The sequence below is a fragment of the Leuciscus leuciscus genome (genome assembly GCF_965113295.1).
Source record: "Leuciscus leuciscus genome assembly, chromosome: 17".
In the NCBI taxonomy this organism is placed as follows: Eukaryota; Metazoa; Chordata; class Actinopteri; order Cypriniformes; family Leuciscidae; genus Leuciscus; species Leuciscus leuciscus.
Window position 1 is genome coordinate 39193708 of NC_138741.1, and position 23171 is coordinate 39216878.

Consider the following 23171-nt stretch of genomic DNA (forward strand, 5'->3'; position numbering starts at 1 on the left):
AGTCATTGTGTTCGTCGGCATGCACACGTATGAGCAAACCAGTGTTCGTGCAGCTCTGGGATCAGACTCAGTCATGACTGCCATGCTGGGTTTTTTCAGAGGTAAAACAGTTTCAATTTATATGGCTTCAAAGGGGCACCTGGAGCCCAGCGCGCCATGAAAAGCTATTGAGGAGAGCAGCTCGACTCCCTCTCTTCATATGTCTCTTTCTCACTCATTCTTTCTCTCTCTGTGCCCCCACAACAATTGCTGACAGGGCTGGGCTTGGAGCCGCTGGACTACCGCCAGCCCCCCCGTTTGCTCTACACCAATAATTTATGTTCACTGAAGATGGTGCAAGGTTCTAGAGCGACTCTTGCTATCAATTTGCCTGCCAAGCAAACTGTTGCCCCGCGAAAACATGGATTGGCAAGGCCAGGCGGAGGGGGATGCTGGGAGGGGTGTGAGGAGGAGGTGGGCACCCCCGTGAGGTTGGCCTGGAACGCAGTTGCTGAGGGTAAACAAGCATTAGAGCTAAAAATCAATCACTCCCATTCTCAAGGCCGTCAGAGAGAACCGCACAGGGGAACAAACACACACCCACTGCAGTGAGAGATACAGACACAGCAGAGTACACACATATTCACGGAGCAAAACACACAGTGAGTGATACAAACAATTAGAGAAAAGTTTTGCTCTTTAACGGCTGTTGAACTGCTGAAGAAACTGACATGTGCTCTCTCGGTTATGATGCTTGAGAAACACACAAACAAATGTGTGTCTTTAGATGTAGTGTAACTGTAGCACAAATGGATATGCGATGTTTAGTGTTTGTTGAAATCACTAACACTGACTAGGAGTAGCAGTAATAGTGATGCTTGACTCGGCAAATCCCACGAATAAGGGCAGTGGGGGTTTGCGTAGACCTTGTGACTTGGACACAAAAAACCCTCTTCTATGTGTGTGTGTCTGGATGTGGCCCACAGCCATAGTGATGAGGCTAGTTAATCATCAGATCAGGTTCATGGCTTCTCTTACAGACGCGGCCAGTCGGCTCTTTCAAGGGGAGGAACCTGATCTCCATGTCCTTGCGTAGGGAAAGGGGAACAGAAGATAGACTGAATCTCCTCTCATCCTCTTAACCCTCTGGCTTTAGGGTGTACATTTGACCAAATTAAATTCTCACCACAACAGCCCTAGAATTTCTCTTTCCACCTGATTAGTCAAACACTTCTGGGGCACGAGTTTAACTTATTTTTTGCAGAAGGTTCTGTCATCAACTAGCTATTTTTGACTGCATGCAGGAGATTGAGGCGTATTCCCTGTGATGTCTTAACAGCGGTTTTCAAACAGATTCATTTCAGGCTGGAAAAAGTGGAAGGGAAAGTGAATGGGAGTTGAAAGCAGTACAGTCTTGTCAGTTGACACTACTGCTGTCATAAAGTCATGTGACCACTCATGCTCAGAGGCAAATTGGCAAATCAAGTAGATAAACATGACCTGAGTTCACACTGTACAATGGAAGCCTGTGAAATGAGGCAAACAACCTGCTGGCCTCAGAACAAATTCACAACTAAAAAAAAAAAAAGAAGAAAAAAAAAGATATCTGGCCTAATAAGATTGAGGCAACAATGCACTACACATCCAACATTCTAAGGGAGCACAGAGCAAGAGTTCTCTCTTGTCGCTGCCTTCACCAGTCTGTAATGACTTGATTAGTCTAGATGGCACCCGTGAGCAACGGAGCCGAGACCTTACGGGTCACGTTCATTGGGCCACTGTGCTACAACTTATGGCTTACTGCTGTCTTGCCCCCACCATCCCAAAGGGCAAAACTTACGCTATTCTTTAATATATTTTGCCTGCGTGAGAGAGAGAAAGGGATGTTTATTGCTTGTGGGGTACATGGACTGGGCTGGAGAACAGAAATGTTGGCAAAAAGGCCACTGGGCAACCAAAGAACAACAGGGTCGTTCTGCTTGCGGGCAACAAAGTAGTTCACCAGCCCCTCAATATTCCAGCCAACCCCTTTTATGCAAGCAGGTCTTGGCAGCACACATTATTGTAAGACTCCTTTTGTACTGGCATTTGAGACCGAAGGACAAGGCAATAGAACAGGCTAATCTAAGATATACAAAGCACATTTCATTTAGCTTAGTAAGCGTTCTTAATGACAGGAGGGGTTATTTACACACGCTGTCTCTGTGGCTTGGTTTGGGAGCAGCAATTAATGGCATGATAGCATATTTTACTAGTAGTCACAAACAAACAATCCAGAGTTCTAAACCTATAATGTTATGTTTCATCTGTTACACCATCAAATCCAAGTTGTCAAATCTGCTTTACAGTCAAAACTCACAGTAGAGGAAACCTCGATGTTTAGCCATTAGCTGGGAATGTGGAGCAACCAAGCAGCCGGCAAACAGCTGCAGGGGCAATTTCCTGTAGGTTAATGATGCTAAAAATGTAGAAGTCAAGCATGGCGCCCATTTAGCTGGCTCTCCAAAAGGACTAAACAATGTATCAGCATAAAGAGGCCGCCATGAAGATTTTCAGTAAACTCAGCCTAGCTAAAATGATCAAGTCAATCGAAGCAGGACAGAAAAAACAGACTTAGCCAAAGATCTCTCGCAGTCGTGATCGCAGAAACCTTGCGAGACAACTGATGGAGCCAAAGCAACCTCAATTCATGCCCGTAAATACTCTCCCTTACACAGGGCGTCAGTACTACAAACTCAGGCAGTGGATTGCTATGAGCCCTGGGGACTCTCCACTTTTGATGCTCAAGACTAAGGGATGTATGAAGAGATTTAATGGCTCTAAAAGCAGTAGAGCTGAGGAACGGAGCAAAGGGCCCCTTCTCAGTGCATTCCAGCCGCCTGTGCTCTCCCCATAGTGCTCCTCTGCACAATCCTGCCCTGAGGTCTGCTGACCTCTGACCTGACTGACCGGCTTGGCTGTAGGCTTCTCGTTTGTTACTGACTTTATCCACTGACAAAGCAAGCAGGAAACTGGCAGCTACCCAACAATCCCATGAGAGGATGACCAACAGCTTGCTCAGCTTACCGTTTATTAGTGGATGGGGTCAACAGGCAGCACAAAATAAGAAATGTAGCTGGCTTTATTCTTTTTATTCTTTTTCTAAAGGTTTCCTAACATATGAAACTGCACAGGACAAAAGGAAGTTTGAAACCTAAAAGGTTGGTGAGAATTTCAACCTTGTATCTATCAGAGCAGATTAACAACTTGTGCAATAACTGCAGGGTTGTTCAAACCCCAAAAGGAGCGATTCATGACAGGATTGAGTTTCCCTATCACTTGACCCCACATTGGTATGGGTGGACGGTCCTTGTTGTAAATGTACTGTAGGTCCCTTTGGATAAGAAAGCGTCCACAAAACTGGCAAATAAAAAAAGTACATATCAGTTCTGTCTCAGTCTTTCTTCTTTCTGCACTTTGCATGGTGCATACCGAGGCATCAAAGGGAGCTACAGTAATCCAAACACCATCGTTACTCTGAAAGTTTACGCGCTGCCCTAGAGGGAGAGATAAAAAGGGATTGTCAGGATCCACTTACAGCTTTTTGGGCTGATCCAGGCCACAAGGAAGAACTGTGAGCTCAAACACAGCAGAGTGCTGCTGGTGCACTGGACTCCAGCAGGACGGAAGAGCAAAGGGAGGTCATTAACCTCTGTGACTAAAATGCACTCAGATGGCTCCCTGCTCTGGAGGCTGATGACAAGCGTCTGTGTTCTTTTCAACAACTTGTTGAGCTGTCTCCACCCCCACCACCTGCCCCCACCTCTGAAACCAACACCAGCCATCCCCATCTCAGGAATGTAACCCAAGCCCCGCTCCTCTCCAATCACTTTGCAGAGAAGACAGCTGTTGTTGTGTTTTTTCCATTGTGTGTTTGTGTATTTTCTCAGCCATTACTTCTACTCTTCCTTGTTTTCCCCTTCCTCAATCCCTCACCCCACCGCTGCACTATAATTCATGATCCAGTGCAGAGTTGAGCGCAGTACAGTCAACTTTGACTGACGGGAATCGAACGGCATGCCTCTGTAATGGTAAAAGTGCTTCAGTAATGGCTATGACATTGAGGGTTGGGCTCTGTAGAGGAAGATCTAGTGCAGAAGTCATTACCACATACTAAAACCAAATGAAGCCAAGAGCATTCAAAATAAAGCTCTGCAGGGCAGGAAAAACTGTTTCCCATCAGGTTTTCAATGTGGTTCCTCACCTTTAACTCCAGCGTTTAGACTCTTGGGAAGGTCTGGGCCATAAGGCTGTCTGCTGATTCACGTAATGTCTCAGGAAGTCATTTCCCTGAAAGAGGCCACCCCCACCCTTTCAGCAGGGCCTTGACAGAGGAGAACAGAATGGAGATGCATGGAGACGGTGCTAGTGGAAACGTCCATGCTGTGCAAATAGAAGCATACGATGGACAGCCGCCTAGAGCAACTTGTTCAGAGACCTATAACATACTATTGAACTGGCTTTGTAGATCGTTCTAATCCTGGGTGCTTCTGATGTTCTTCCACATTTCCATTACTGTCATTGGTTACCAAATCCATTGTAATTGCAGCCTTGTTGTAAGGTTGGGGAATTGCTAACATCTGCAGAGTCTCCTCCATGTGTCAGGGTCTCGTCTTTGCTTAAGCACATTTTTCTAGTCGCCACAGCTTGTTTCAAAAGCACACTCCACATTTGTTTACTTAATTCTGCTCAAAACGTGCCTTAAAGAGATTCCTCACCGTTAGAGTCCAGATAACTTAAAATGACGCGTGAAGTCTTGCCTTCCTTTCCTCCGTAGGCTTCATTACTTTTTAATACGTGTGCAGGAAGAGGGAAAAATGGCGTTTAGATAATCAATGGTACAGAGGCAGTAGCCCATTAATCTCTCCATGGATTCCGTTCTAATATGCACACTTGCTTGAGTAAACATGGGCTCTGCTGTGGTGCACGTGTCTGCCTGGATGGGCCACTTAATGAAACAGCCAGTCTTCGCTTCCTTTTGAGGAGATTTTGCTGAATGAAAAATGAACTGTCTGCTATTTGCCACGCCAAAGAGCGTCAACGTTTTATTGTATTCAGGTGGGAGTTGTACGGTCCCCCATGCGAACGAGACAAACAATGAAAGCAGCAGGCAGGAAATGGTGTGAGCACTAGAGCAAATCCCTATGGAGATTTTATCAAAGATCCCTAATGCAAACAGCAGCACAACTGACCGGGGGGAGGCACACGAAAGCTGCACAGAAAGAAAGGTGACCTGCAGCACTGAACCAGGACAGAGGAAGAAGATAAACATGGCACAGAGAAAGAGAGCCTCTTGTGTGGAGGTGTAGATGTAGAGGAGGATGTATACAATGACCGCCGGTTGGGGCGGCTCTGAAACCAGAGCTAACCGCTGGGCTCTTCTTGATGAGCAAAGAGCCACCTGTGGACAGAATTGGCTGCTGTGACTGTCTCCTAAGGTAACTGAGATACACCTGTGGGGACGCGCTCCCTCCTGCGCCCGCATCACATGCACGTGACGTCAAATGGGAGGAAAAGAGAGGAGGAGAGAGAAACAGAGCAGAGTAATCTGGAGGAGAGGGTGGGCGGCCTGGCAGCCATAAACATAAGGACAAATAACTGTGAATGTACAACATAAGCCAGGGTAAAGTTTGATATGCTTTACATGTCGGAGGGTAGCTGGTGGGTGAAGAAAGACAAAAAGCCGTGGCTAAGAGGATTGCGAGGCAGGGATAGTGCACACTGGAGCCTTGAGGTGGCAGAGATTTGTGCCCGTATGGAAATGTATGATTCACCCCCCCCAGCAGCGGCTCCGCTGCCGTGAACACGCTATACTTCATTTGCTGGCGATTATGCAGGTTGCTGGCCCTCTAAGCCCCTTTGAACTTGTAATTGCCGCCGGTTTTAAATAATGAACATTAAGGGAGATTCAGAAGAGTGTGTGTAATTACAGGTTTTCCCTCCTTTTATTCTGCTCCCTGGTTGAAGGGGGAGAGGAGGAGGAGGAGAAAGAAGGAGGAGGTTATGCTTGCTGAAATCCGTTGTGTCTTGCCAATTCTCTTTATCTAAATCGCTGTAGATTTGAGCAGGGTTTGTCGTTCCCCGGGGACATTACAACTACAGCGATCTGATCAATATTCACATGCATTCACATCTGGAGCCAAAACGCTCCAGTTTGATTAGGATATGTGTCTTTAGTAGATTTTCTTTTATTTATATCTGCCTTTTTTTTCTTTGGCTTTTTGTGAATATTTGTTATACTGCTCACAGGTTTTAGTCATCATGAAAACCTCCCTTATGAGCCTGAACAGTGAGCATCAGATACTGGCACCACAGTGTGGCGGAGCAGTCGGCGGAAGGCTTCAGTTCGCCAGCATCTTGGGAGGCTGAACAGAAACCACAGCAAATTGGTGCGTTTTGTTTGTTGCCTTTGATGCACCATTCAAGATATGAAATGATATTGTGCAGTCACAGCGCTCGGTCGTCATTATGAAATAGCATAAAGGAGGTGCAGACAGAGCTCAGAGGGAGGCTTGTGAGGAGAAGTGCTGGAAAAACAAAACAGAATAAAAACAGCAGCAGAGAAAGGGCGGGAAGATCACAGAGCAGAAATAGAGCTCTGGGATTCAGAGGAGCGCCAGTCCCCTGACAAACTAAACAGAGAAGCACAGTCTGGTTTTGATTTTTGCTCCAAACACACACACACACACACGGCCATTCTCTCTTAGTTGTCAGCTTCTATGTCTGACTTGTTTCTTCGACCACACCCCTAGTTCCTCCCTCTTTTTAGCCTGAGACACAATGTAAGCAAGTATATGAGTGCACACATTGATTTCACAGTTTATTACTTATAGCTTTAGCACAAGGGTTGCTATAAAAGCCATTAGAGTTCTCTATGCCTTCTAATCACATCTATGACCAGTTTCATCTTTTAGGTCAACAGTATAAACAGAATCATGCTGAGCAAGTTAGTGAAACTTCCTCATGTTTTATAGCAGCTACCTGAATAATAACAAATCTGGATCACATTCCTGCAATCTTCTGGGCAGGCACTGGCATCTTCGCTTGTGTATATGTTTCTGTTTCTGACCTTACTGAATGTAATACTGAAGTCAGTCTATCAAAAAGTCCATTGGGGGGAAAACACAAAAACTCTGATCTGAAAACCAAAAAGTGCTGGAAGTTTGAGGATTTGCCCTTCCCTGTGCCGTTAGCCAGCCTGGTGTTCTGGGCAGACACGAGTGGGTTGGTCTGTGTGGAGCTCAGTCAGATCTGTCCAGTAAGATCTAGAGTTACTAAACTACAGTTCTTGTTCTCCTTACTGTTTATGTGTATCTTCAGGTCAGAGCAAAAGCATTCCCCTCCACACACACACACACACACACACACATGCATGGAACAGCGTGTTCCAGCCTGTCCAAGCTGTCTTTATTAATACTGACTCAGTCTGGGTATGTTAGAGCATTCCAAGTGTCTGCAAGGTCATCCCTCAACTGACAAAGATTTCAGAGACTCATTCATCTCCAGAAAGCATCAATCCATGATAAAACATGCTATAAGTTCAGTCTTACACAACATACAGCATGATGCTCAAAGACAAGATCAAGAGAGAGGAACACACTAACAATTGCCTTCAGGTTACAAATGTTAATGCACAGAGACATATTAAAGTATAATGCAGCTGCAACAGTTTAAACAAGGATGCAGTGATCTGAAAACAACATTTATATTTAAGAAGTGAAGCTAATATTGATGCTGAACAACTTGATGCCAAATGCTAGTTGACGCAAAAGCTTCTTCTCAGGCACTGTTATCCAAGATCTGTCAAACACTGAAAGCACACACACACATACACACACATACACACACATATACACACACACACACACAGACAGCAACTATTTCCAAGTACTTGCGTACGGGAGATGAAGGTTGATGTGGGTCTAACGTAATTCCACAACCTGCGAGAATGAAAGAGTCACTCGATATGGACAACTGGTCAGCTGACAGCAGCAGCGTGCAGTTTGCAGTGACATACTTGATTTTCTAGATTTACAACAGGTCTTAATCAACAGAACAAATGGGCAGAGAGCAGATAGAGTGAGTCCCCACTGTCCAAAACACAGCTTTACCGAAACTGTTTCCATGCTCAGCATTGCCACAAGGGGTGCAAAAGCACACATTAGTGTGAGTATGTTTCTGGTCTTCAGGCTTCCTTACACATACACACACACACTGAGAACTGAACTGTTATAGGCTGCACTGGTGATGGATGGCAAACACGCCCATGATAGATTAGTGTTGCCCCTTTGCAAACCCCCGGAGCGTCACTAAACAACCTCGCTGGGCCTTAAATGAAACTGCTGCTTTAAGAATGCCCTGCATTACAGCAACCAGTGAGGGAGGAAACCTTTCCTGAGAAAAAGAGAGAGAGAGAGAGAGAGAGAGAGAGAGAGAGAGGGGGGGGGGGGGGGGGGGGGGGGGGGGGGGGGGGGCTGGCTTGTCTGAAGTTGTTTTGTTTTTTTTAAGTGTACATTTTGTGTTTATATGTAGATGTCCATTGTTTAAAAGAATTGTCAGATGTGCTGCAGTGGAAATGAACAGTGATGTGAATCAGACATGCAGACAGTCAGAACTGATCAGCCCAAACGTTTAATTGAGTCAAGCCTGAGGAACGAGTCTGTTTGCTTTACTGTGGGACAGCCTGACCCCTGGATAATCCTGTGTATTTGTTTACACAGTCATTTGATGAGGTTTTTAACTTGTGAATCAAAAGCAAAAGATCAGAAATGATCAGCTGCCTGTTTCTGACTAATTCACTAAGTCAAAATGAACTCAAAGTCAACCATCTTTACTAAATGCCCTTACATTTAATAAGTGCATGTTATTCTGAAGAAAACGTTTCATATTTTTTCTGCAACATATACTAACTTTCTCCACCATTTAATTGACTTTTTTAAGTTGATGCAAAGCCTGTTATTTAGGGAAAAAATTAAGGTTACACTTTACAATAAGGTTCATGAGTTAACATTAGTTAACTACCATAGTTAGCATGAACTAAGGATGAACAATACTTCTTCCTCATTTATTAATCTTAGTTAAAATTAATTTCAACATTTACTAATACGTTATTAAAATCAAAGGTTGTATTAGTTAACATTAGTTAATGCACTGTGAACTAACATGAACAAACAATGAACAGCTGGATTTTTATTAACTAACATTAACAAATTAATAAATACTGTAACAAATGTATTGCTCATTGTTAGTTCATGTTAGTTAATACTAATGAACCTTATTGTAAAGTGTTACCAAAATAAACTAAGCCAATAACATCACAACTAACTTTTCACGACCCAATCAAATCCAATGGATACAAAAACAATAAAAAGTCCTGCCTTACATTATTGTCCAATAAATATTCACTTTTCCCCAAATCCTCATGCCATTGGTTGAGCCTCATGTCAGGCCGCCCAGCTCAAACGACACTATTTATTTTCACTGCTTTTTGTAGGCTTACCGAAGTGAAAGGACAGCACAGGCCTGGAGTGATATCTTTGTATCTGAGTGCTTCCTGTTTTCATTGCAGGCTGACCCTCTTCTTAGCAGGAAACACAGTAAGGGCGCCAACGGACTAATTGAGAGGATTCAAAGTTTGTCTCCATTAAACTGTTGGGTGACCCTGCAGCAATGACTACACTTCACCACTGCCCTACTGTGAGCCTAGTGGAGCGCTCTTCTCTCTCGTTCATTAAATATGAAGTCTAATAGAGCAATACACCCCACAGAGGAGTTTATCTTTCCGATAACATAAGCTCTGTGCCGTATGGGAAAGCTTACAGCAGCCATCTGGGATTTCCTACCCGCTAATGGCACTGGAAGAGATCCAGAGAGCTCCAGGAGCAAGAGCGCATCTCTCGGGCTTCACCGGCAGTGCTTTCTGACCCAAACTCTCCACTTCAGTCAGGTGGAGAACGTGCACTACATGCATCTCTCGTGGGTTTATCCTTCGCACCGCTTTGGGATTTGGCTGTTGGCCCCAAATGACCCGCTGGCTCAGAGAGGCTTCACCCATGTAAGGGTGGGCTCAGAGCGTCAGAGAGGGAAAGCGTTCCTTGGGAGTGGAGGCCATCGATTTTAGCCCACAATTGTAACTGTTAGCTGGCGCCTTGTTTTGTAGGCGCGGGGGATGGAAACGGGGGGAGGGAAGGGGTTACGTCCTTTTGAGCCCCTCAGAATAAGTGACAATGGCTCAATGTTGAGAACATATGTAAAGGGACCCCCGCCGCTCATGGAAGAGCAGCTCCGCTTTGGCCCCGCGGTTGAGAAAATACAACCTCGCTGCTTTTCTTTTGCACCCTTGAATGAATGGTTGAATGGAGAGCTGCCGCTACGGGCCATTCAGGGCCAAAGTCCCCATGAATTCACCCGCACACCAATGCATCCTGAACTGGAAAATACATTTGCTTAACAAATTAAAATAAAAGGCCTGATGTGTTAGTGTGTGGCACGGCCGTGCGCTGTAAAGGATTGCGCGGGGGGCAGCGGTTGGTACTTTGGGATAATTCAATTAAGCCTTTTTGGTCAGAAAAAAATAGAAAGGTGCGTTAAAAAGGATGAATTATTACTCGCACACATAAAAGACTCTGAAATGAGAGAAACATCTAAAAGGATGATGGAAACTTCTGTATTTCCACTAATGAAAACTTCTCCTTAGGTTTTCAGCGCATTTTAAAACAATTCTAAAAGGAAACGGGAGTGCGTCTCTTGTGAACGCCGTGAATGGGGATCTCCTGAGCTGCCAGTAAAGACGCCTAATGATCTCTGAAAACAGTGTGAAATTCCTGCGTGATATGGAGCCGAGTGAAAGAAGCGAGAGGCGTTTGTGGGTAAAAGCGGCGAGGTAGGTGGCTCTCTCTTCACTGCTTTACACACAAGTGGTTCTGAGAGTGCGAAAGGGACGACGAATGAAAAGAGCGCAAGAATAATGCAGAGAAAAGTGAAGTGTCTTTGTCCATCACATAGTGCTGTGTTAGAGGTGTTCTGATGAGTATGAGAGTTATAAGCGCATGGCAGAGTTCAGCGCCTCTGATTATCCCTCTAATGTTTCTAATGGCTTTACAGCCCTTTTAATTAGCCATCATTATTCTGGCTTGAGTTAGATCACCGGGTCCAAAGCCAGACTCTTACGGCAGTCCCTCACAGACACAGTCCTACAGACGCATGGCCGTTCTCAGTTCACATGCTCATCCCTCAGAAACCCGACCCTTCCCGTCCCGATCGATATATCCTGAGCCGCGGATGATGTCGTGACATCAGAGAGGCCGAGGGAACACGACCCCGCATGCCACCTCTCTAAAGCAACACACACACAGCGCTCTCTCCTAGTGCCACAACAACTAGACTTACACTGAACCCTACATTTTTCGGGAGGAACTGATTAAAACAACAGAGTGGTCTGTCACTACAGTCGTAGAAACGAGGAAGCAGTTACTGCGAATGTGATATTGCTGATACTCTGATACTGAACTTCAAGTCTCCCTGTGGAGTAAATCCAGCTTTTAATGTTGTTTATGTGTCTATGTGGTGTTTTTAATGTGCTTTAAGACAAACCATGTGTAAATTCATAAGTCGACACCATTGCTGAGTATTTCCTCCTTAAAACTGCAGTGAACCAAAGACAGTCTCAAACACACGCTTTGAAATCGCTGGTGTTTCTGACGTCACAAACTACCTTGTAACCAATCAGATCAACGTGTGATCGTCAACCAGTGGATCTCTGAGCTGAGTGAGTGAGTGGAGGCGGGGCTCATTTGCATATTCATAGAACCATGCATACTAAATGAGGCAAGGGTGTCGAGTTACATTCAAGATATTTTAAGGCATGAAGACACTTTCTTCAAGGAAAAAACTCTTAAATATGTCATTTTGGTGATCAAAGATGAGTTTTAATGGATATAATTATTGACTACAGTGGGGCTTTAACATCAAATGCCATTACACTCACAAAATGGCTAAATAATTTGTTTAGTTCTGCTTTTCAAATGAAAACTGCTCAGGATCAGGATCAAGTCATGGGATGTCGCCGAGTAACACAACGCAGACAAGCGCTTCAAAAGCGGACGGATCTAACTGTTGTATGAATGTTGATAGCTGTGCATTGATTCTGATTTGTAAGAGTTTCAATTAAGAGTACTAGCGTGCGATCTCAGCACTGTTTTCCCAATCTTAGATATAGAAAGAGCTCATGGAAAGACAGACACTTACTGTGAGATGCTGGAAGAGCCATGCCCGCATGATGTTGGTGGCGACCTTAGGGAAGATGCCTCGTTTTTTCTGCCGCTTTTTGTCCTTGTCTGGATCGTCATCGTCGCCCGTGCCGGGTGAGGCCACGCTGTTGTCTAAACCATCTCCTGGACGAAAGGGAGAGCTTTTTAGAAAAGTGGTACACACTCTTACACACAGTGACATTATACAAACTTACATAAACCCTAAAATACAGAAATGCCCTCACGTCAAAGCAAGAAGAACAGCAACATCAAAAAAAATTTGAAACGCGATAAACACACACGCACAATATTGCGGCCCCTCCCCTTCCTGCACCTCATTTGCATATCCCGAGCACGACTGACACTCCTTCGCTCATGTCCATGTGTGAGGGCAGGTCGGGTCTCTGCATAACCTACTTCCCAGACTTACTTTCTTTCTCCTCTGCCATTAATTGTGCATTAGCAAAAATGATTTACTTTAAAAAGTCAGTTATTTTTTCTTGGCCTTGGGCGAAAATGCCTTGAAAGCCTTCCTTCAGGGCATCTAAATTATGTATCTGAAAAACTCCTGCACTACGCCGCGATATTATACAAATTTACACTTGCACGTCGCTCTGTTTTTGGGGAGACATCAATCACACGCACCTATATAAGCAATAATCACGCATTAATATTTCAAATAATCACTTAAAAAAGGAGCAAAGACAACAGATCCGATGGGTGGCGTACTGAAATGCAAAATACATGAAGAATACAAGGACAGTTGAAAGCCTTTCCCTCTCTGTTTTAATCTATTATTTTTCACTCAAGTGCCGTTTCTTTGCCCTCGCCGCATGGATACGTGCTGATGATGCAGAAGTGACCTCACAGGGGTAGGGGTTCGTGACACACACTCCGTCAAACTACACGTTCAGAAAAGCAATGGCGTAGCTGTCACTTGACAAACACAGTTTGTTCATCTGCTCCAATGACATCCGGAGGAGGAGTGTAAAGCTGGTTGTGGTGTGTTATGAGTGGACCACAGCAAGCCGTCCAGGCCAAAAGGTGGACAGATTAATTTTATTGACGTTTCCATTTTCACTGCAACACGATAGCCTAGTGCTCGCGGTGGCCAGAGTGACCCGTGTGTGTTTACAGACCGACGACTCGCTTCATTACCCTACGGCCCCTGAAACCAGACACACACAGACACTCGCTGATAACCAAATCTATATGTACACAAATTAAATGTCTGGAGATCAGTGTGTTTTCAACAGATCTAGATCAGAATAAATCAAACACATCATGCAATTTAATGACAGAGAATGAAATGTACACAAAATTGCTAAAAGGCTCATTTTACACAACATTTACTTTATCCTCTGAGAGAGGATAACGGGGTGTGTTGGGTTCTGTTTTTAGCTGATACCAATAATCTACCCACAAATCAGCCAAAAAACGATAACTCTATCACTAGTGGAAATATGCACACACATACACACACATGACAGTGAGTCAAAGAAGTGGAAATAATCAAAAAAATGATTCGACGGGATTAGTGCAGTGAAACAGAGACTGACACAGAGGGAGAGACAGAGAGAAAAGAAAAGATAAGAAAAGAAAGGAAAAGAAAAGGAAAGAAAACAAAAGAAAAAAGAAAAGAAAAGAAAAGAAAAGAAAAGAAAAGAAAAGAAAAGAAAAGAAAAGAAAAGAAAAGAAAAGAAAAGAAGAAAAGAAAGGGTAAACTTGCTCATTACATGTGAAGCTGCTAATCTACATGGCCCCGCCGCTCGCTGGTTAGCGCTGCAGCGCCGCAGGGCGAATCGTCCCAAACGCTAATGGCCTCTGACTGTTCCCTGGCAACTCTGCCATTTGAACCTGTGCGGATGTGAACTCCAGCACAAAACATGAGGACGACACGAGGAGAAGAGGAGAGGGGGAAGGGGAAGTATCCCATCATGCACCTCTGAGACGGGGGCAGATGAGGGGGGGGGTGGCTATTAGGAGACGCCCAAAGGCCTCCGGGAGACGAGGTGCTGCAGTCTCGCCCCAGGCACTTTTGGAAAAGCAGTGCCCTTGGAGAAGGAAAAACATGCCCCCTTTCTCTCTCTCTCTCTCTTGCTCGCTCCATATCGGCCTCTATCTGGCTCAAACATGTCCAGTCTGTAGAGAGAGACAGTGTTTATCCACATTAAACTCGCCCCCACTGACCCGTATAAAGTAGAGAACTGTAAAAAACAGCTGTAATATTAGCCAGTGTTCCTGCCTTCTGATTGGTCAATCCAGTGTTCCAGTGATGTTAAATCATCATTTAACATTTTATGAATATATGTGTCTTTTATAATACGGTAACTCTTTGATGAAAGCAACTTGAGGTAGTGTTACATAGTGAAGTCAATTTTAATTTTGTATAGTTTCTTTCACAATAGACACATTTGTTTCAAAGCTCCCCAATGTCTATAAACACCCTGTACTCTCTATAACATCACCTCAAGTGTCTTATATGAGTTATCACAACAGAAATGTACACAGCACATCTGGTTAAATTACAGTAAAAAAATAAATGACCTCTAAATGATCTGGTTTTATTTAAATCAAAAACACTACATAATAATCGCTGAATAAACATAATTACATTAATTGTTACCACCGAAACAAATGTTCATGGATAAACTGGGGTAGAAATAGCTGTTTAATGTAACAATTAGAGTTACCTTACTTTGCAGTGAACAGCGTTAGCATCGAGAGTTCAGAAGCAGACTGAAGCTGTGCGGGCGATAAGAAGCCGTGTGATTATATAACATGTGATCGTAACAACTTCAACGAGGGAAGAGTAAAAAGCCAAATCAAGTAGGCTGACGCTTTGTCTCGAGGAGAGGTGCAGTCACAGATTTGTTTGGCTCGGACATTTGTTTCAGGCTAATGGGGCATGAAGGTGGAGGCAGTGCCGTCAGAGTCTGAGCTTAAAGACTCTAATTACTGAGACGGCGTCCACAGGACCGTTCCTGCTCCTCTCAGAGCTCGTGTTGGAGAGCAGTGATCCACACCGCTGCGCTCACCCACAAACACAGAGGTCAGCGCGGAGAGCGTCAGCCCTGAACCCTGCGCCTAATGCCACTACTCGCTTTCACTAGTCCTCTCATCCAGAAAAGTAGTCAGTGGGTCAGTGTTTACTTGTGTTAATGACTCCACTCGCGTTTGCAGAATTGTTTGAGACTAGTAGCAGACTAGAAGCAGAACTAATAGACTAGTATAATAGACTAAAAGAAACACATCATACACAAGCAGCAGTTCATTTAGTGCTGAATAACCTACACACACACACACACACACACACACACACACATCTGCACAAACACTCTCGTCCCGGACAGCTGCGCTCTCACAGTCATTCTCGCCGTGTTGTTTTCCTGCTCATGTAATGTGCGGTTGTTTGCACTGAAGAACTAAAGCTTCTCTTTTGCTTGTAAATGAAGTGGAATAAACCGCTTTAATTAGACGTCTGTATGAGGAAGCAGCTTAATAACACACACACACACACACACACACACACATGATCATGTCGGTGTCATCCCAGGAGTGCCGCAGATTTCAAATCTCCAAATCCTGTGCTGAGAAAATTAGCTTTTACTTTATTTTGATGGTCCCTTTAACACATTCTGTTGACTATAAGTAACATTACACCTTCATGTCTACTAGCTCTCATTAGAGTATTAGTAGGGTATTAGTAGACTGGTAGGGTTAGGGTTAGAATAGGTTGACATGTAGTTGCAAATATACTTATAGTCAGTAGAATGTCTGTTTGAGGAGCATCACAATAAAGAGTTATCAGATATTAAGCAGAGAGTCTACTAATACTCTACTAATACTCTACTGATACTCTACTCTACTAATACTCTACTAATACCCTACTAATACTCTACTGATACTCTACTGATACTCTACTCTACTAATACCCTACTAATACTCTACTGATACTCTACTAATACTCTACTCTACTAACACTCTACTAATACTTTACTAATACTCCACTGATACTCCACTAACACTCTACTGATACTCTACTCTACTAATACCCTACTAATACTCTACTGATACTCTACTAAAACTCTACTCTACTAATACTCTACTGATACTCTACTGATACTCCACTAATACTCTACTAATACTCTACTCTACTAGTACTCTACTAATACTCTACTGATACTCTACTAATACTCTAATGACAGTTAGTAGACATGTAGTTGCAAAGTTACTTATAATCAACAGAATGTTCAAAAGGGACCATCAAAATAAAATGTTACCGAATATTAAAATGAGGTGACATGCGTGGAACGAGAGGCATCACGGGAATAAAAAAAATAAAATAAAACTTTTAGCATGAACAAACCGACCTCGCGAAACGACAGGAGAAAATAAAGGGATCTAAAATAAAAGGTTGATAATCACATGCCAATAGTGTTTCAGAAGAGCCAGTATGAAGCGCTTGAGTAATTACACGTGTAATTAACCTGCTACCTGTAACGGCAATTATCTCATTACATCATAAACAGGGCCTTGGAGGGGCCGCGCCTGATCGTAGCGCTGCGTTCCCACCGCCCCTCGTCTCGTCTCTTCATTAGTCTGCTAATCACTCTGATGAGTTTATGAGACATTAAGTGTTTCCTGCATCTCTGAGCTTCTGGCCCGTGTGAAAGACAATCACAGGGAAACAACATCCCGAGAGACGGTTTAAAGGAAGCTGCACGCGAACCTGTGCTGTAAGGACAACTGATTCAACACTAATGCAAAAACATGTACGGATGCAGGGCGGAAAGACCGGTGCGTTTACTGTCGCTGCGAGCAGGATTGATATTGGCGAGTGTGTGAGGGAGCATCTGCAGTCCAGAAACAATGAGATCTTCCTTTTGAGGGAGGGGAAAAAAAGCAGGTTTGTTGTGAAGGGACTGAAAGTCTAGAGATTTCACACACCCCTAAACACACTCGGCACGGCCCACCGACCCCACGCTCTTCCTGCAGCTTGTCGTCCAAATCAAATTACAATAATTGGCCCCAGAGGTTATTGAGGTGCATCCAAGTCTATTCTCCCTCTCTCCAGTCAGTATCATCACACTTTGAAGCTTGTATTACAATGGAGAGCAAATAATGACTGCGCACATGAGAGCCACAGCACTTTCACACCGCAGTCATTAGAGAGTTAATTACTAAGATAATTACTACAGCAAATTACATCAATTTTCACCAAAACAGGATTTCTATGGCCCGTGAACACGAGCAGAGAGAAAGACAAAGCTGTGCTGGAATAGACTTAATCTCCAGAGAGGGAATCAAGTCAAGTCAAGTCAAGTCACCTTCATTTATACAGCGCTTTTAACAATATAGATTGTTTCAAAGCAGCTTTACAGTGATGATAGGAAATTACAGTAACAGAGATTGCTTAGGCTTTACAGCAGCTCTAGAATAAAGTTATTGTCCAGCTAAAGTTAGTTTTGGTTGATTCACTTCCATTGCAAAGATCATTAGTGATGGGGCCGCTAACACAACACCGTTCTAATAGAAAACCCTTAAAGTGCTCTAGCCTGCTCATCAAAGTCCTGCTCTGAAGGCACAGGGTCCGATTCTACACATCAGCACACAAAACCTGTATTTATGGAGATTCTCCACCCTCAATTGCCCTTCAGACAAACAGAGACTCGACAGACACCTTGGAGTTATTACACACGTTATCCTACCAGAGCCGGGCATTAGACGCCGGGCTTACGAGGGCACACCGCGGACACGAGACACGAAGAAGCCGACAAATGAAAGCTTCTACACCAACAAGTCAACCATCAGATCAGGGGCTCTGTTCGGCAGGCCTCTCTCATCAGCCGTCTACCCTGAACTTTCGCTCACAAATGTCCTGGAGGCACAGAACAAAGCAAGCAGAACTGATTGCTGCGCCGCGGCCCCACTCTGTTCCGCTGCGTTCTGACTCTGTTTGGCTTCCTAATGAGCTCACTAAAAACCCAATTCATCACCCATAACCCCTTCTCAACCCTACTTGAAATGCAGTTTGGAGGAGTGCTCAAGAGTGGGCGGGGGTGTGGGTGACGGGGCGGGCCGTGGATGGGCGACAGTTCAGTCCCTTTCACTTTAGGAATGTGTGCCTCTTTCCAGCAGCCCTACAGCAGAGATTTCCACATTAATACCCTTCCTCGTCCCTGGGAAGACTGGAATTTGGTGGGAAGGGAATGTGGCGGAGTGGAGGGGTTCTGCACAGATGAAGATACAGTTTAGGAAGGCCGATGTGTGTCTTTGTGTGTGTGTGAGAGAGAGAGAGAAAGGGTGGTGTGGGGCGTAAAGTCCCTGAGTTCCTCATTACACGCGGTCAGAGCGATTCCTCAGGGCACCTGAGCTGAAAGCAGGAGATTAAACCATTGATGAAGCCTCCGTTTAAAATGCAGCTGTTTTATTCTGCTTTGGTAATTAATTCTTTTTCCGATAGTGTATTGATTAAGCGCAACCCCTGATGAAGTTCAAACTGTGAAGAGCCCCCCCCATGGGCCTCGGCTACCTCATTGCAGAGTCAATGAAAACTTCCTCTGATTCTCTCTCTCGCATGCACACGTGCAGTTTGCACTCATAAATTAGTCAGCGTTCTGTTGGCGCTGTAGCGCTGTCCAGGGCTGGGTATTGCCAACTATTGATACACGTAGCAACTCAATGAATGAATGAATGAGGCATTTATATAGCGCTTTTTTATATGTACGACTGTACACCCAAAACGCTTCACAATCATATCAGGGGATCTCTCCTCAATCACCACTTATACATCCAAGTGACTGGATTGTGATTGAAAACCTGCTCAAATTCAGATGCGGTAAGCAAATGGATCAGCACGAGCATCCTCTGAACGTAGTTCACCATGTAGGGAACACCTCCAGAGTTCACGTGTTCACTTGTTCTTCTCTGCAGCAGCTGTGAGCTCCCATCAGCCCAGCGGCCCCTCTGGGGACCCAACTAGCAGAGAAATCAGATACTGCTTTACAAGAGCGGGAGAAGCTTGCGTCTTATCCAGACACTTCTACCCGCTCCTTTACAAGTCAATAACCGCGGCCCGCTGTCCTTCCCACAGACATTCCCTGTGTTCAAGCACTCTTCCACAAATGTAAAAATAATGAGCAGAACTGCATTAACGGAGAGAGGGAGAGAGTTATGTAAATCAGTCGGTGATGAGTTTTCTATTGACTGTCTCTTGTGTTTTAGGGAAACTCAGAAACCTATTCCATTTGAATAGGGTGAATTCAGGTGAAATTCTTCTCGATGGCAAAAAGTGGCTGAATTCACCTAGTTTATTATCATTCGATGGACTCAACAGCTCTGCATTGAAACCATATAGGAAGATGCTCATTCCTAACTAATGTTTCCCAGCAGAAGGTTCAGATTACAGCCACTCTGGCGTCCGTGGAGTTTCTATAAGTCGTTGTCTCACATTGCTTGAGTGCTCTATTGGTCTTCATAAAACAAAGACATTTTGGAAAATGGCTGCCTGATGCAGGTGTGGAGTACGAATGTGGCGTCTATACTACATTTTTTAAATAAATTCATCGTCCTTTGCCCCTGAATTAGTCCAAAAACACGTCTCAAATCTAAGAGCAGCCTTATGTCTGTCTGCTTCTTCAAAGCTGTTATCTGCTTTGCTTTTCGCCCTCTGTGTATTTTTTTCTGTCTCACTCTTTTTTGGCTTTTTATTGATTTTTCAATTTTCTCTTCCTGTAAAACCTCAACAGCAGATGCAGCCGTTCCCCTAAAGCTCCTGAGCGGAGGCAACGACTTCAACCATCAGGAAAATCAAAGGCAGTGAGAAAGGGAGAGAAACAACAGCTTCTCTCTTCACTGTAATGCACGTGTTGCACGCATCGAGGAAAGAGGCGAATTCAGTGGAAGCGGACTGCGCTTTGACCCAGCGACCCCAGCGAGGCGTAAGTGGCCCGACGGAGAACGAGACGAACCGAGACAAGACGGCAAAGATCTCCAGCCAAAGGTCGCTCTAGCCTCCGGAAAGCGGGGGGAACGTGTCTCATTTAGCGCACAACGATGCACTTGGACGCCGGCCCACCCAACAGCAGGTGCTGTGAACAGTGGCTCCTCATCAGGCCAGCGTAACCTCTCCAGCACCGAGATGCTCTTTACTCATAAAGAAGGAAAACGATCTCATGGGCATCTGAGGAGGAACGCAGACCGCAAGGCCTTTGAGGAAGAAACAAAACCGATCTGACGCGCTTCGGCCGGCTCTGCCTGTCTCCCTCTTGTTCTGTCTCTCTCTCTGTTTCTTAATAGCGCTGGAGTTTGTCCTGCGGGCCGTGTGAGGGCTAAAGGCAGCATTCCCTCACTTCAGAGCGCTTCTGAGGGTCGGCAGGTCGGATTCGCAGATGTCTCCCGCAGACAGTCTGTTGTCTGAGGACCACGGCCCAGCGAGAAACACACAATGCGGGCCTGACCCCGCAACACCGCTAAACACAACATGTTTTTTTGTCTTGTTTGGTTTTGTGCTTTGTCTACTCTTGCATTTTCCCTCATGACTACTAAAGCTTTTCCACTGGAGGATGTCGAATGTGGAAAATCGGTTGCTATCGCGAGATGCCATTGTTTGGTATTTCATTTCAGACATCTAAACGGTCTTTCCTTAAACTTCCTCCAATTGTTTCAAGAGATTAAGTCATTCTAGGCTGAGGGGACGGGGAAAGATGCTTTCAAGAAGAAAAAGAAGGAAACAGCGGGTAGGAATAACTTCATGAGGATAGAGATGAGTATTGCTGTGCTGCCACAATTAAAACCAAATGGAACCGAGAACAAACCCCATGGGAGCATGCGTCTCAGGAGCGAGAAAGTCAAATTAACTCTAGTACCTTAATGCATGCTCCTGGTATTGTTGTGAACAATTCATCAGTGCACAAAGAAAAAGCCTATCTGTCGTCATCCTCTTTCACCAAAACGTGCCTCTGAAATGATCACCTAGGTCAGTTACAGTCCTCAACAATTGGCTGCAAGCTCTGGTATGAAACACCCACTCAATTCTTAGTCCTGTCTTACATTTTATTTCGTGTTTCGCTATGAAATACATTTCAAGATCAGAGGAAAAGAGAAGAGGCAGCATTTAACATTCAACAGCCTTTAAACATGGGAAGTGTGTAATTGGAGCTACCTGAACAGACCAGGAGGCAGAGTTTGAACAGCAGCCTCTTTTCCTCATGCTTTTTTAATGGCTTATGTGTGCGTGAGTACAAGCCTCCATTCTGAAATTGATAACATTCTAAATGAATTATCATGATGCATAATGAGCGTTATCTCGGCCTCCTCCCTGAAGCCCGCAGCCCTGCGTGGCACGTTGATTTGTTTTGTTGCACATTAGCCTCCGTTCTTCTAGAGAGCTCACCGCTCCAGGCGTGCAAATAAGAAATTATCCTTGCTGACTAACACTCCTAATACCTCCTTAGGGTAATTAGAAATTATTAGACGGCTGCCTCCAATAACAAGAGCTAATAGCACTAACCGCCATCTCAAACCCCTCCATCCCAATCTCCTCAAACTGAATGTCAGGACGGTGTGCTCGGCACATGGACAGACGGACCGATGGACTGATGCTCTTCCCCGACACGCTCCCCCATGCTTGACGACTCATTATGCCACACGAGGGAGCGGAAATCAGACTATAAAATGAGCTTATCTGCAATAATGCCCAAAAAGATTTGCATAAATACGTTAGCGGTGCTTGGGAAGGCTGCATCTCTTTCTCATCTGCCCACTCATTCGAGAGATACCTGTAGGGCATCGGTGCTGTGAGAGACCACACCGTCAAACGCTAGCCCTTCCCGAGCATTCTGGGTGTTTGGAGGGAGGGGGCGGGAGGGATTAGGGAGTAAAGACCCGTCTGACGAACGGGGACGGATACTGCAGGAGACGAGGTTAACGTCGAAATAAGCACACCTTCAATAGACAAAATATTCTGAATGTTCTGATCCAATCTGACTTCCGGCCTGTAATGCTGCCTGAATCATAATCATACACTGTTGGTTCATTGGCCAGAGGAGAACTGAGCGACTGAGACTGGTTTCTCACAAGGCTTTTTTTCTCCATTCTGTCACTGATGGAGTTTTGGTTCCACTGTCGCCTTTTTCGCCATTGGCTTTTGGCTTGCTTAGTTGGGGACATTTAATTTAATATTCAACAATATTATTGATCTGCCTGCATTGACACCATTATATGAGAACTGAACTGAGATGGACGATGACATCACGGTTTACTCCAGAGTGGCTATATATATAAACTAAATTAATAACTTTTTTACAACAAAAATTAAACATCACTGAACTTACTTAAGCTGGACTGTGACACTATTTTCTTCTGGAAACAAACTTTGTTGCATTGTTTATCTCGGTAAAGCTGCTTTGAAACAATCTGTATTGTAAAAAGCGCTATATAAATATAAAGGTGACTCGACTTGACTGACAAAACCAGGAGTTGGGTCTAGCTGTGAGTGTCCCGCAGGAGTGCTTCTCCACAATGAGAATTAACAAAAATGTGGTATTCTAATGTTTGCCTATCATTGTTTTGTTCCTGCTGTCCCATCAGAACAGACCTGAGACTCACTTTTAGGTCACGACCCACGGGTTGAGAAGCCCTGCTTTCGACAGCGCTGGCCTCAGTAACCCCTAACCAGCACAGAAACAAGGCTCAGACTCTCCTGAGAGCAGAACCGCTCATGCCATCCGGGGAAAACTAGTGTGATGGGATTATCACCTCTTAAGGGTGACTTCTTGGCTGACCCCCTCAGGCACAGCATGCTAAAACAAGAGCCCAAAAAACACTCAGCGCAGCAGCGGTTAAAGGGCCAGTGCAGTGCAAATCAAGCCGCTAGAATGGAGCAGGCATGTAAGGTATTCC

At 44.7% G+C, this 23171-nt stretch overlaps 1 protein-coding gene across 4 annotated transcripts in view; it reads right to left on the bottom strand.

Annotated features, from left to right (window-relative positions):
• Positions 1–23171, bottom strand: part of meis2a (Meis homeobox 2a) — a 67308-nt gene that overhangs the window by 33383 nt on the left and 10754 nt on the right. For 3 of the 4 annotated variants that reach the window (XM_082143566.1, XM_082143569.1, XM_082143567.1), the window contains exon 8: positions 12265–12410. In XM_082143566.1, the coding sequence (XP_081999692.1) occupies positions 12265–12410 (146 nt within the window). The remainder of the gene's footprint in view (positions 1–12264; positions 12411–23171) is intronic. The other variant, XM_082143568.1, reaches the window with a different exon arrangement.